Source organism: Orcinus orca, chromosome 4 (assembly GCF_937001465.1).
Source record: "Orcinus orca chromosome 4, mOrcOrc1.1, whole genome shotgun sequence".
In the NCBI taxonomy this organism is placed as follows: domain Eukaryota; kingdom Metazoa; phylum Chordata; class Mammalia; order Artiodactyla; family Delphinidae; genus Orcinus; species Orcinus orca.
Window position 1 is genome coordinate 124,037,437 of NC_064562.1, and position 15,937 is coordinate 124,053,373.

At 38.6% G+C, this 15,937-nt stretch overlaps 1 protein-coding gene across 1 annotated transcript in view; it reads right to left on the reverse strand.

The window, feature by feature from the left end:
- Positions 1–15,937, reverse strand: part of COL25A1 (collagen type XXV alpha 1 chain) — a 467,388-nt gene that overhangs the window by 121,041 nt on the left and 330,410 nt on the right. The window contains exons 8-10 of the mRNA XM_049709644.1: positions 5,502–5,573; positions 4,650–4,757; positions 3,076–3,111 (exon numbers count right to left, since the gene is read on the reverse strand). Of these exons, the coding sequence (XP_049565601.1) occupies positions 3,076–3,111; positions 4,650–4,757; positions 5,502–5,573 (216 nt within the window). The remainder of the gene's footprint in view (positions 1–3,075; positions 3,112–4,649; positions 4,758–5,501; positions 5,574–15,937) is intronic.

Sequence of the window (15,937 nt, forward strand, 5' to 3'; positions counted from 1 at the left end):
CTGCTATTATATTTCCGGTATCTTCTCTCTTTGAGATGGGTTAAAATACACAGGTGCTATTTAAGTTAGTAAACATAGTGATTTTTTTTAAATGATACTTTTAAAAATAATAGAAATATTTCACTTTAAGCAAATATGTAAAAATTCAGTTTGCTGGGAAGAGGAATTAGGGGATTGTATTGCTTTATGAAAAGACTCTGAATGGGCTTGCTCTAAATAGCAAAATTTCCCAGCACATTTAAGCTATGTTGATTTATGAAAATCTGATTCATATAGAACTTTATAGGAATACATCTGTTATATAAATCCATGCTCACCTGTAATTTACTGTAGAGGTAACAACTGAGTGATAATAATAATAACATACTCATACAATTCTTCATTATATATTTTAAAGGGCTTTCTCCTAATTTATTGCACTTGTCTTTGCCAACCTTATAGAGAAGGCAGAGAGGGCATGATTTTCCTTTCTTTACAGATGAAAAATTGAGAGGTTAAGTGACTTGCCCAAGGTCAGACAGACAGACCATTCATTTACTGCTATTTGAGTGATGTAGTTTTAACAGGGTAGTCAAGGAAGTAAGGTTCTTCCTCTTAATTTTTTTTTTTAACCAGCTGTGAAGGCTATTAAAACAGAGGTGGATGATCTCACAAATATACTGTTGGATGAAAGAAGCCAGACACAGAAGTTACATATTGTATGATTCTAGTAATATGAAATTCAAACACAGGCAAAATTAATCTGTGTTGGCAGAAGAGGGAGATGGTGATGGGGGGGTGGGTAAAGGGGGTTTCTAGGATATGATAACCTTCTATTTCTTGATCTGGCTTGTGGTTGCACAGCTACGTTCACTGTGAAAATTCACTGAGATATATACTTATTTGTCTACTTATTAAATATATATTATACAAGTTTTCTTTTAGAAAAGAATTTTACATCTTTAAGAACAGTACAATGCTGTACTTTAGAAGATCACTACATTAGACATATCCTTTGAACATTTGTGATTTCAACTGAGTTTCTCAGCTTCAGTTTTTGAAATGAGAATATGAACTGTATCTGAAGAGTTTAAAGAGAGAAGAGAGGTTCAGAGAAAAATACCCAGGATCATCTTTATCTGAAAAGTTGCTATATGAAATGGGAAACCAGAGCAAACTAAGACAATGATATAATTCATTTAGGACTAGGTGGAACATTTATATTTAATGACATTAAGCTAGGAGTGGTAGGGAAATAGGACTCATTTGTTATTCACACCGTGTATTCTAGAGCGTGTATATGAATTTAAGGAAGATAAGATTATAAGTTTTTAAACATCCATTTTTATTTTAGAACTTTGTATATTACGGTGCTGCACTGGGCATCAGGGTAGAAAGCCTGCGGCAATGATAAAAATCATATGCTCTGCACACCTGGGGACAAACAAGGGCTCTTAAGAATCCTAAGTAGGCTTGGATGTAAGAGTGTATGGGAGGAATATGTTTTGACCGTTATCCACGATAGAAATTACAGGTGCATTCAACTGCATAAAGCAATTTCAAAATTTATATGGTAGTTTTCCAAAAATTCTTCACCCCCTCTGATCCTATAACCTGGAGAGCTAATGCTGCCCTTGTATGCAAAGTTACCACGGATGACAGATGTTTTATTTAATTTTCACATATGGTCTTTTGTTGTTGTTTTTCTTTCATTTTATTCTTTTTAAAAAGAATCCATTATAGTACTCCCGGCCTGATTGTCTGTATCAAATATCTATCTTGATACTGTAGGTCAGAAACAGAGAATTTCCAGGCAGTGGGTCAGGTGTGGTCCCAGGATGCTTCCATTTCACCAGTGATGTTTTGAAGGCAGCTACATGACAGCTAGGACTACAGCTTGCTGAATGTCTCCCCAGGAGGGCTGTTGAAGGCATCCTGTGCAGGGAGAAGCCTTTGACCTTTAGCCCATGCACACATTTGTTTTAATTCTTGACCAACTAGCGTGTTCCTGTGCATTCGTTTCACTAGGACCTAGCTTCTATTTTTTTTAAAATACATTTTCTATCCTGAGCACCTGCAGGCTGCGTGCCACACATCGTGTGAAATGGACATGATCAAAGGGATCGTCATCACTGCATCCAGGGCAAGTGTGAGACGTAGCTGTCCTCTGGAATTTGAGTTATTAGAGCGTCATCCTGTGTTCCCTAATATTGTTCGTGTCACAAAGTAGGTCAGAAAGGTAGCTCCAGAGACAGGGAGGAAGTGACAGGGAGAGGTAGGTTGAAGGAATTCTACTCTTTGGGGCTCAGTAAGCTGCCCTAACTTCTCTTTCACTGGCAAAGCATAAACAAACTTGCGGAGCTGGGACCTGCGTGTTTACGGGCAAGTCCAAGAGGAATCATTTCATGATCTTTTTTAATGACAGAGATCAGGAACGCACCACTGTTTCTCTCTGGGTGGAAGGACAAATGATATTCAAACCATAACTGCTGACATTTTAACCACTAACTTACCGTTTTATTAACAGTTTCAGGGATCAAGAAGGCACAACCGTTCTCTCCCTTCGGCAAAAGAAAAACCTCTGGAATCACTGTCGAAGGTTTGCTCTACTAGTTCACAGGTAGTGACACCTGGTTCCTCTGAAATCTCATTTCTGTTTAAGCTAATAGGCATATCCCTGAATTTAATCTCTTATAACAGAGTCTTCCTCAGCATCCTCTGTCACTTGCTTCACCTGGAATCTCCCTCTTTTTTCCTCCTGCATCAGTTCTGCAGATGTGTTGTCACGTGATCCTTAGCATGTGATGGACAGGCCCTATCACTTCTTTTTTGGTTGTTCGTTTTAAAGGAATACATTTTTTTTTTTTTTACCATTAAAAAAAATTGAAGTATAGTTCATTTACAATGTTGTGTTAGCTTCAGGGGTAAAGCACAGTGATTCAGTTATCCCTATCACTTTTTAACTTTTACTAATTCTCACTCTTTGTTACAGATCACAAAACAGGCACACTTGTTACAAACAGTCTGGACCACAGTTTTGAGTAACTTGCCTTTTCATTCTTTTCAGTATCGAAAAAGATAAATTCAGATACTTGCCATCAAGCCTTGCTCTCCCGGTTTCCCTGGTTCACCCTTAAAAAAGAATAATGATAATTTTATTAATGCTGTAGACAGTAAAAACCAATTTCAATCTTCTTTTTTTCTTTTTCATAATATCCACTAGGGATCTTGAATGTCAAATATATACTTTTTAGGCTAAAGAAAGGAATGCAAACACAATGTCATTTAAAGAGCGCTGACGTTCTTTCTTCAAATGCATTTTATAAACATTTTAGGATTTAATACAACGAATCTATATTACAGCAGAGATTTAAGAATTATGCCAAGAAGGTATTCTAAATAAAAAGAGTAGGAGTGATTATACTGTAAAGCAGCTATGGGTTCTCTATCTTTTGGGGTTTCATCCCAAGAAAAGACACTTTTAGGATGAAAACGCTACCTCTGATGGTCCAGTGAAAGCAGTCCTAACAACCAGCATATTATGCTGAAAGTCAATTCCTTATTTCATATGACAAATTTATAGCAACTTTTGGTGAGGGGTATGAGGCTTATAAGAAGGTTGTCCTATAGTCTTAAAGAAAGAGTCACTCAAAAAAAAAAAGAGTCACTCAAAAATTACATAAATATATACATATAAAAATGAAATCTAAAAACATTAATGACTATGGCCGATTTGTTTTTTCTTTTTTGGTTGCCTTTATTTTCAAATTTTTCTACTTTGTGGATAAATATTTTATTATTCCTTTTGTACTACAAAAACACCGATGAAAATAATTTAAGTTAAAGCAATACATTAAATAAATAATTTAATTCAGCAATAAACCTGAATTTCAGGTCCTAAAGTCATAAGTGTACAAATTTTTGACCTTTTCCATGTATTTCTTTAAATTGCTGAGTTGCCTCTACCCAACCAAACCATTTATCTAGTGTCCTGTGCTACTACTCTATTATTGACACTTGACCAATCTTAGTAGCTAAGTACTAAGTAAATTAGTACTTAGATCTAAATGTTGAGATCGCTGTTAAGTCATTTCTATTAATAAGCTTCACATATAAAGGACAAATGATATTCAAACCATAACCACTGATGTTTTAACCATTAATTTTACTATTTTATTAGTGATTGGGGGGGTCAAGTTACTTGCAAGGGATAAATATTAGGAAGATTTACCTCTTTTACTTTCCATAAATTGCATAGGACTTTATTGTCTCTATTTTGATCCTTTGTAAAATGTTATCAATCTCCCACCTAGTTTTTCAAGCTAGTCTTCCGTTTCAACCAAAGGCATTGAGGTACTCTATGGCAGTCAGAACACAAGTGAGATCGGGCATCTCCAGTCGCAGACTTCTTGAGGCTTACCTGAAGACCAGGTCAGTTGCTGTCTCCAGGCATCTCGCTGTGGTTTGCGTGGGTGTCCCGAGGGTTGAGTGGTAAAGCAGATTCCAGCTGGCAGTGCCCTCTCTGCTCGGGGACTTTCCTATCATCCCACTTCCTTCAACCCACTCCGCTCACTTGACCTCTGCCACCCCTGTCCCCAACTCCAACCCAATTCTCAGCCCTTTAAAGGAAACAAAACCTGTGAGAACAACCGATCCAAAAAGCAACTCACAGGCACTCCTGGCATTCCGCGGGGGCCATCTTTCCCTGTGTCCCCAGGAGGCCCTCGTGGGCCTGGAGGTCCTGGAGGGCCTGGAGGCCCAGCCTGTCCTTGGTCACCCTACAATGGAGAAGGGGACAGACCAACAATAACCGTGAAAGATAAAGACCCAGGTCTTCTTTTCAACACTTTAAATTTCTATTATCTAATTCACATTTATACTGTGAAAAGACCCAGAACAACCACAAATGGTAAAGCCTGTAGGCAATTTGCCTGCCAGTAGGAAGCAAATAAATATTCATGCTGGGCGAGCTGAGTAGACGTTGTTGAAATCAAAGCAGCTCAGAAACCAGCACTCTCAGCTCTTGGAAATAGTGTATATGTTATCATGATACTCAGAGCTGGCAGAAAACTTTTGCATAACTTTATCCATGACAATGCTGCATCAGTTATATTCACCTGGCTTAATAAAATGGCTGCATTTATAGTTGGACAAATATTTACTTTTTCATAAGCTATAAAATTAAACATACAAGGCTCTTGTCATGCTGTGTAATAATTTATAAATTACCAAAGCTAGAGAGCTTAGAAACTGGATCTATCACTGCATGTAATTTTTAAGCTTCCTTTTTTTTTTTAATTTAAGAAGAACTTAGATTGGCTTTCTATACCTTTTGGTTTTGGTATTTTCACATACATTTCAAACAAATGCAGCTCACTAAACATAATTTTGCTCTAGGATATTTTAAAATAAATACCCACCACCCACACTCTGCCTATGAGAGATAAATGGTAAAGCAACAGTATACAGAGTAAAAATCGAATGTAAAGGAGAAATCAGACTTGAGCAAGAATAAGCACTACCTTAATCAGGCGGCGTTTAATGAGCTGCTGATCAGCAGAGAGAAACCCATGATTGATTTTAGGAAACACCATCTGATCAGTCAGGTGAGGTCAAAGGTTGGAGTTCAGAGATGAGAGAGTTGAAGAATAGGCATCAGAAGGCCCCAAGAAAGAAATAAAGATACACACATTAGACTCATAATAACCATCAAACAAAACAGAACTGGCGCTTGTGTCTGACATCGGACCCTCTGGCTCTTCTTGAAAGAAACAGAACCCTGAAACGGGTTGGGGAAACCAGATTTTTAGTTAGAAATGAATCTTTTTCTGCTGTGGGCGTTGGACCTCTTTCAATGTTGTATATTCAAGAAGCAGGTAACCTGGGGCCACCTGCATCCTGCACGCTGAGCGGAAAGTCCGGAGACGAAGCGCCAGTTCAATTTCTGTCAGACTCCTCAACCAGCATAACGCGCCACGAACTCGACTGTCATTTTACGGATGCCCGAAGTCCAGAGTATGTAGGATTGTTCAATCCACTGAAAGCTGTCAGAGCATTGCGATGCAAGCCAATCAAACCACCGAGGCGTGGCACAGCCTCACAGAGCTTGCCTGCCTCTCTTCGACTTCAATACGCTCTTCTCTTACAGGCTCAAGATTCTCCTTCTTAATGGACGTTTGACCTCACTGATGGAGGTGAGGTTCCAAGTGCCCAATAACCTGTGTGTGTGAGGAAAGGACTGGACTCGGAAAGCCAGTTGAGCTGTTGTAGCTCACTCTTATGCTGATTGAGGGCTCTGACTGCGCGGGCATGGGTGCCAACCACGAACCTTGACGGTGAGGATCTGATTACTGTGCAGAGCGGCAACTGTGGAGAAGCCTGGCAGACCCTATGGACAGGGCACAGCACCAAAACAACACGACACAAAACGTCACACAGACATTCCACTGGTGGACAGACACAACAAGCATGTACCTAATGCCACCCCGTCCTGGCTCTAAGTCTTGCCTTGTTTGACACAGTAAACAAAATCAGACACGTGAGGCCCCCAAGCCAACCATTTCTTAAAGGGAACGGTCAGCTTGAGAACTCAGGTACACTGGGATCTGTGTACATACACTTAAGATTTCTGGACTCTTACGTACACAATGTTAGTACAGAATGGAGATAACTGCAGACTCCGTTATGAACACAACACTGTAATTTCCCTCTACTGATATTCTGTTTACAACTCAGGACATACAATACATGTATCAAATCTTTTTTGGACAACAGTGAACAGAATTTTGCAGTCAGATCAGATGTATTCCTCAGAATAAATGCAGTACGCGTCAAAAAATATAGTCTTACCACCCACATATCAAAATTTCTGTCTCCAATCATATGATGATTCTCAGGTCTTTCCTGTTTCAGGAATTCCTGCAGAGGTGGTGGATGGAAATCTGTCTCTTATAACATGTGTATTTCATGTCAGGGGGATTTATGGTCACACTCTGCAGTAATCACTTCTGTCACGTAACTTTTCCAAAAGAACTTGACAGTTCACACACCCCCTTGAAGCAGAAAAGTGGTTTTGAATTCCTTAACCAAGGAAAATGGGCAAAGGATATCTTAAAAGCCTGTACTTTACTAGCTTGTACTAACTTGTGTTCACAGGCGTTATCAATTGGGTAGGTCTGAGAGAGAAATTTTGCCTGTGTTCTTTTTCCGACAACATGTGATATCAGAGCCTTGTATTCCAATTTTTTTCCCATAAAGAATACTTTTACCATACAAAAAATTAAACAACAACCATGATAATATATGGTCTCGAGTGTCTGCAGGATTCCTCCCTATGTTTTCTCCTCCCCACTGCCTTTCCCCTCTTCCCACCCAAATCTACTTTGAGGATATTTCTAGAAAAAGCCAGAAATTTTCTAGTTTTTAAATTTTATTAGTTTTGGTATATTTTCCCCCTTATTTCCTCCTTATTAGGGATATATTTTTCTTAAGAGAGACAATAAAATTATGTTTGTAGGCTGAGACATCTCTTCAGCCCTAATGCCTCTGATCCTTGTCCTTTAGAGCCGGGACTTCTCAGGAAGCAAAGCCGAGGAAATCTTATCCCTTTTGCCAAGTCCTATCTGATAAGGTTATTAAGTGGCTGGGTAGTTTTGAGGTGACCTATATCCTCTTTTTCTTCTCCTCAAGTAAAAGTCCTTTAAACAGAGACTCTCCACAAATTCAGAAATGCTACAAGTTGGAAAACAGATGTGTACAGTTTGCTTTTGTTTTACTATGGAATATGAGTTTAAAATGTTATTAGATGGTAATGCGCCAGCATCTTTCCATCTGTGACTCATTAGCCCTATGTTACACAGTCAGAATTTTATATATAAACCTCGTATTTATGTAACAAAGAACAAAAACAGATACAAACAAGGAGTCTATGAGGGATCAGCATCTTGATTAGTGGCGATAAATCATAGTGTTACTTTAAACGGGATTATCTAACAAAAATAATTTAAAATTAAAACCCTTTTAACAGCACACATGGTAGACCTTACAAATGTTTTGAAATTTGCATGTATAAATAAGCCACTTCTTGCACTCATATCTCAGCATGACCAGTTTGCTGTTTGATCGTATTTTCTAAATGCTTACAAAAAAGCATTAAGTTTTAGAACTTAGTTTGGTTTCCAGTGTTAATGAGATCTAAAGAGAGAAGTGGTTAGATAATTCCCATCTCAGACAGATACTTTTTCTCCAACAGAAAATCTCTATTTGAGGAAGCTGATTTTTTTTTTAACATCTTTATTGGAGTATAATTGCTTTGCAATGGTGTGTTAGTTTCTGCTTTATAACAAAGTGAATCAGTTATACATATACATATTTCCCATATCTCTTCCCTCTTATATCTCCCTCCCTCCCCCGCTCCCTATCCCACCCCTCTAGGTGGTCACAAAGCACCAAGCTGGTCTCCCTGTGCTATGCGGCTGCTTCCCACTAGCTAGCTATTTTACGTTTGGTAGTGTATATATGTCCATGCCACTCTCTCACTTTGTCACAGCTTACCCTTCCCCCTCCCCATATCCTCAAGTACATTCTCTAGTAGGTCTGTGTCTTTATTCCTGTCTTATCCCTAGGTTCTTCATGACCTTTTTTTTTTCATTCTTAGATTCCATATATATATGTGTTACCATACGGTATTTGTTTTTCTCTTTCTGACTTACTTCACTCTGTATGACAGACTCTAGGTCCATCCACCTCACTACAAATAACTCAGTTTCATTTCTTTTTATGGCTGAGTAGTACTCCACTGTATGTATGTGCCACATCTTCTTTATCCATTCATCTGTTGATGGACACTTAGGTTGCTGAGGAAGCTGATTTTATATTCCTCCATCATCTTAACAGTGGACATGCTACCAATCAGGTGCTTAGAGCAACATTTAAAAGATTTCATCAGTGAGTTAGGCAAAAGGACTTCAGGAGTTTACATGTAGCAAAGTAGAAAGAGGACGGGGGGCAAATTCTCTTAAGTTCTAACAAAAAACCATGGCCTGGGCTGCAATATCCTAGGACTCTGTGCTTTTCAAACTGGGGTAATGTTTGAAAAAAAGCACATGCCAGTGTCCTGGGGAGAGTTTAAAGGCAATAATAAATATGGTATCTCTTCCTTAAGAGTCCATTTTAATGAATGGTGTGTATATATATATGTATATTTGGCTGCATCATGTGGTATGCAGGATCTTAGTTTCCCAACCAGGGATTGAACCCGTGCCCCTGCAGTGGAAGGGCGGAGTCCTAACCACTGGACTGCCAGGGAATCCCCAATGGTATTTGAGACATTTTTATATAAAGCAAACGCTGACATATTTGGGATAGAATGTAAAACTTGCACAAATTTTTTAAAATGTTACCATTTGACGGTGGTAGAGAACCTCATCTCACAGGGGATATCTCCAGGTCACAGAGACACTCAGCTGGTTCTGCTTCCTGCAGAAGGTCTTTGGAGGGTAAGTTTGAAAAGCACTGGTGCTGACTGCTTGTCTGTATGGCTAGGCTTTGCGTGACTCTAACTGCTAGGCTGCCCTAGCTGTTCACACAGAGAGCGTACTTTTTCATCACCCGTGCCATTCTTCCACAGTATCATTAGTCACAGTCCTTTCTAAATAACTGGAATGGACATATTTCACTTGGTTTTACATCTTGGAAAACTTGCCTGGTACACAGATGGTTTGAGTGGGTGTGGAAAAAAAAAAACTGTCTCCAGAAAAACATGGAGAAAGAGCCCAGGAATAAGCTGAAGTACTGAAATAATTTGTACACATTTTCACCCCCAAATATTTTGAGCTCTTAAGAAATTGGATATACAAGCGTGTAAAACTACTTTACAGAACACATTTTCCTGAGCATAAAGACTCAGATAACTTCATGAATCTTCCCCACATTCTGTGAAGTAGGTAACCAACCAGGACCGGTGTTTTGACACCATTACAGGAGGAACTCTATCTCCCTTCATTGCCTTCTAGAAGGAAAGACGCTGGCCTACCCCAAAGGGATGGTGAACAAATAAGTAATTCATAAGAAATGCTGCTAACTACTTGGAAGCCATAAATTCAAGATACTATTGTCATTTTTATTGTGTACTCAGAAATGATGAGTGTTACATGATTACATTATAGTGAGAAAATTTTGGGTTTTGTCAAGAATATTCAATAAGGCAATGATAGAGCCAGAAACTTAATCCAGGAATTCTGATTCCAGACTTTGTCATCATGAAGTTTTGTGTTTATAATTTCTCTCTGCTTGTTTTATAGTTTAAGTATTAGAAAGCTTAAAAATTGACGAATATACAACAATATTTAAGAAGTATTTACTGAGTCCCTTCTGTGCAGTCTTCACTGTGCTAGGCCCTGGGGATTGAATGGAAAGGACCCTAAGCTCACTGGGTTTAATGTGTGGCGGGGAAATAGGAAAAAATAAGCAGCCAGTAATGATAGGAAGTAATAATCATTACAATGGAGGAATGGTGGGGCTGCAAAAGAAATAAAACGTGCACCTAATGCAAGGTTTGGGCAGCCATGGAAGACTCCCCAGCCAGGTGAAAGAGGGGATGGGGGTTGGCAAGGCAATAGTAAAATCAAAGACAGAATGACCATTTAGGAAGATGTCACAGTAGTCTAGTTGAGGGACTGTGTCCTAGAACTAGAGGAAAAACTGATAGTTTCGTGTGATATTAAGGAAGTAGAATCCATAGGACTTGTAGCTTGGCTGAGAACATAAGGGAGAAAGGGGAGCAGAGAATGGTCCTAGGTCTCTAGGTTGAGCAACTGAAGCATGGTAGAGGGAACACTAGAAGGAAGAGGGTTTTCTGGGGCATGCAGGTGGTTTCAGATGATGAGTTCAGGTAGCTTGCTGAATTTGAGGTGTATATGGACAGCCAAGGGGCAGACACTATTTTATACGTGCATATAAAATAGTCAGGAGAGAGGTGGGAATCACAAGTCATAGGGCTATGTGGGGTCACCTCGGGAGGCTGTAGAGAGAACAGACCTAGGAAGGAACCCTTGGAAAGACTTTGATTTAAGGGATGAGCAGAGGAAGAGGTAACTACAAATAGGATTAATAAAAAGTGGTTGTAGAAACAGGAGGAATGTGAACTCTCCTAACAAAGATTCTGTACAGGCAAATGACTCAAAGTGGTAGACACACTTGACTTCACTGTTTACTGCATCATTAATTATGCTGAATAAATGCACATAAATGACCCATAGTAAGAACAGGCTAACAATGGCCAATATCACTGATGACGGATGCTTACTAGTAAGCACAAGGGAGTGTCCGTGAGGTTGTAGAGGTCTGGAGGAAAAAATAAACAATTATTTTAATTATAAAGGTGGTCAAGGGGCCCCCATAGCAAATCATATTGGAAGAAAAGATATGTGTTATGCTGAGAAATGAGAATCCCTGAGTTTCTCCATAATGTAAACAGCATCATAATTCTGTTTACCCAAAACATATCACGCATTGCGACACAACCATTATAGTGGGTATGTGTGCAGCATAAATAAAGACAAATATTCCTAGAAGTTGATAAAATGATTTCTAGCTAAGAGAGACAAGATGGGGAAATATTATAATAGATAGCAAAAATATTTAGGTAAAAGAATAACTTTAGTTTAACAGCAGGAACTCTTAGAAGGCCAACTAAGGAAAAAAATTAAAAGAAAGAAATTTGCTGCTAAATCATTCCATATTGCAGTAGATGGCATAATCTGTCTGAATAGAAAAATCAACCATATGAAGCTAAACAGCTGAAAGAATCCTTTGAACAACCAAATAATATGAGCCCTGGAGCCTGTGAAAATCAGTATTTATAGCTGGCTGAAAAAGACTGTCTTATGATAATTATGGAAAGAACTAGCTTTCTGTAGTTAAATTAAATATTTGGCTCAAAAAGTTAATTTTTCCTTTTTATAGATACTCCAAGTTCCATGCTATTGTGTTCTATCATAAATGTTAACCCTAGTCACTCCAGGAATTATCTTTTATATGTATATGATAAATGTGAATTTACAAATTACTTAGAAGAGAAAGAGAACAATGCAATCTCTACATTGACAAAGTCATGTCATTAAATACTATAGCCACTGAAATGCTATGTAAGCAAAGACAAACTGCAAAGGATTTATAAACAAGCAGAAAGATGGCAGAAAAACTTCAACACTGGTAGAGGTGAAGAATAAGCAAAACCACCTGAAGTACACATACTGAGACAGGATCTCCTTGCTATGATCTAAGAAGGGATTCCAGGGGGTGTTGTGTTTCCCGAGGGCATACGGCTAAGAAACACCAACAAAAGATAAGACGTCATGAAAAGAGGTAGGATTCCCGAAGAAGGACTGCCCCAGCCCAAGGGAACCAGAGAATGCAGTGTAGATGTGGGAAACAGGGAAGAAAACAAAAGAGCCTCACAGTCTGGAAAATAGTGCAAAATTAAAATTATGTCAATTTTATTTATATAAACTTTGCTATCATTGAATCAATCCTGTGTTAGGGTTTCTTAATAATAATAAGATAATAAATAATGATGATGATGGTAATGATAGTAGTGGATACTCATATGATACTTACTATGTGCCGGGTATTAGTTCTAAGAGCTTTAGCTCTTTTACTCCTCACAACAACCATTTGACAGATGAGGAATTGGAGGCACAAAGAGGTTATGGGTTTTCCCACCTAAGTATAGGAGCAGAGCCAAGATCACACCCCAGCCATCTGCTGCAGAGTCGACCCTCTTAGCCACTATACATCCCATAAATCCTTCACAGTCTCTGAATTTCATTCCCATTTATTCATTCATTTATTCAAGAAGAATTTATACTACTGTAAGAATTATGCTTACTATAAAAAAGGCAATATTTGGACACTGAGATTAGAAAGCCTTTCCCCAGGCTTCATGGAGCTTAGAGTACAATGAAGTCATGCAGACATTAAACGGGCAATTATGAATATGGCTGGGATCTCTTTTCATATAAGTGTCTATGCTCTTTTTCCCTTATAGTCCTCCATTTCCTTTGTCCCTCAATCAAGCTCTTGGTTGGCCATCTGCTATTGCGTCAGGAGAGGTACGAGGAGGCAGGGTGGAAAAGAAAACTTGTTTGCCAACATTGCTAGAAATCAAAAATATCTAGGAAGATATTCCCCCAAACTGGAAGAGAGGAAGGAGAACTGTGGTCCTCAAGAGCAGAGGGGGCCTAAGCCCTGCTTCCCCACAGCACTTCCAGGAAGGCAACAATACCTCAAAGAAGAAATGGCTATGTGACTTATCTAGATGCACAGGACCAGGGGCAGCCTTGCAAAAGATTTCCCTGTCTGAAGCATGGCACAGAAACAGCAGAGAGTCCCCCATGCCCCAGTGATGCAGCACTGGCACACTGTTTCTGAAGGGCCTTGCAGGTTAGCTGGGCCACGCTGCCTTCTCAGCAGCAAACTGTGTGGACCGACAGGAGAAGACAAGGTGCCTCTCAATTCTCACCCCCAGACCTTCTGATGCTATAAGACCGCAGAAAAGTGAGTCTGTCCAAAAGGAGGAAGAAAGTGTGGAAATCTCAAGAAGACTGATGTTTATTGTTTAGTCAACAAGTGGAGGAGATGTAGGTTCAGAAATCAAATTTTTATAGAAAATTAAGTCATTAAGATGACTAAGAAATTAATATTTCTTAATCATCTGAGGTTTTGGATGAGAATCATACCCTCGAAGTGAATATGATGACTGTTAGCAAAACAAAAGCTATGAGAACGCAAAGAAAGGGGACCTAACTGAGGTCAGCTGGTCAGGGAGGACTTCCCAGGGAAGTGATGTTGAAGTTGAGACCTGCATAATGAAGTACCCTGTAGTGCCTGGCCACTCTCCAAGGGCTCTGCTGCCTTCCTTCCTCACAGTATCAGCAAGATGAATATTGGAACCAAAGAGAAAGTATATTTTTCTTTTCCAAAGATATGCTGAATCTACACTTAGAATACAAAGATTAGGTCGTGTTCTAGGTATTCCCTTGAGATCTAGACCCTGTTCTCCACTTGAGAAGGTTAGGATAAGGGCAATGGCAAGGACTATGGGTGTGGGATTCCTGTAGGATGTTAGATTGATGAGATCAAGAGAGATTATACTAAAACATCCATTCCTTCATCTAACAAGTGACTCTTAAATATGCCAAATATAGTGAAAGGAGCTGTAAGTGTTTAAATCTAGTAGGGAAGGGAGGTTATCACATGATTTTCAATTCAAATGGAAAATATACTAAATTAGTGCTAGTTAGGGGAGCAGGCAGTATGCTTTTTAAGCACATTCTGACTGGGGAATGGAGTTGTGCCTCTGTAGAGGTGGGATTTGAGATGGGTGAAGAAGGATGAAAAGGACGATGCTATTTGAGGTGCGGTGTGGACTTGGGGCCTCTGGAAGAAGGTATTCCAGTCTGAAGTATACTGAGCAAAAAGGAGGAAGGTATACTTGGAAACTGCTGGTAAGTTGAGTTTAGTTGGGGTGAAGCAGTTTTTAGGTAAGAGCCTAGAAAAGTTGATAGGGTATATATATATATGGGAAGTCTTCAAAAAGGCTTTAAAGGGGGAAGTTGTGGGAAACCACGAAGGTGTTTATAAAATGAACGTGCCATGCCATACGTGCATTTGAGGAAGACAACCCTGGCCAAATTATGATGAACAGATTAAAAATCAAGATGTAGTCCATGATCCTTTATCTGCAATTCCAAAATCGAAAGTCCCTGAAAACAAAACAATTCTTCATAAGTTTAACTAAAGATTTTTCTAACTTTGCAGCAAACCCATTTGGTGGCAAACATTTATTTGAACAGATGTGAGGCTATTTCTGCTCACGAATAATCCTGCTTAGTGTGAACATGCATGTATTTCACAGCAGAAATTAATGGTTTAATTACAGAGTGCCTCAGGCCTCTTTAAGGGTGTCAGACAATGCCTGGTGTATCAACAATATGAACTTTCTAATACCTAAAAACTCTAAATTCTGATACACATTTGACTCTGAGGCTTTCAAGGAAGGATTGTAAGCTTGTTCCAAAATTGATGACAAAGACCCATTTAACAGAATTAAAGATTGTAAGAAGGGTAGTAAGTTTTGAAGTTAAGGCAATGAATTTAGTTTTGAAAAATACAACTTGTTAATATAGTCTAGACTGGCAAATAGCCTGTCTAAATATATGGTAATCTGAATTATATATTATAATTTATACCAGTTTACAGTAATTAAAAATAAATTTCCATCTATGATTTCAATTTTATATATTAATCAGAACTAGCCTGATCAATTGTTATCTAGTATCTTTAATTAATTGCTTTAATGAATAAATAAGCACATTATAGTTAGCATATAGGTTTTGCAAGTAAATGCAAAAACAGACCCGTGAAAATTTTTGATCTTTTAGGAAATTAAAAAAAAAAAATACAGAGATCTTGTTTAGAACATCAATTTGATTACCAAACACTGCATAATAATTTGCTTAACAATCCCACCCCTTTAAAAAATAAATCATGCAAAAGCTTTAATTCCACCCATCTGATTTTCATGCAATTTGCATGAAAATTCTGAATTATTTAATAAAATATTAATAATCTTTTAATTCTCCAGGAATTTTCCCTCAAAGATGGTACAGTATCATGATAACGTACAAGACAATAATATTCTGCACCTATACTTCTGTTGAAACCAAGGGGTGCTTTCTAGCTGAGGTTGCCAGGTCAAGGGCTCACCTCAACTTGCATATACCCTATCCACTTTCTGGAAGAAAACAGTCTACATTTGAGAGAGGAGGCACAGTAGGATCAGGAAAGAACAGTGCCAAGCAAATAGAAGATTCATTTGCTGACAGGGCATCTTACACTGAAGGAAAAATCGGCATTTGTCCTATGAGAAAAACTCAACGTTTTTGCATTCTTCATT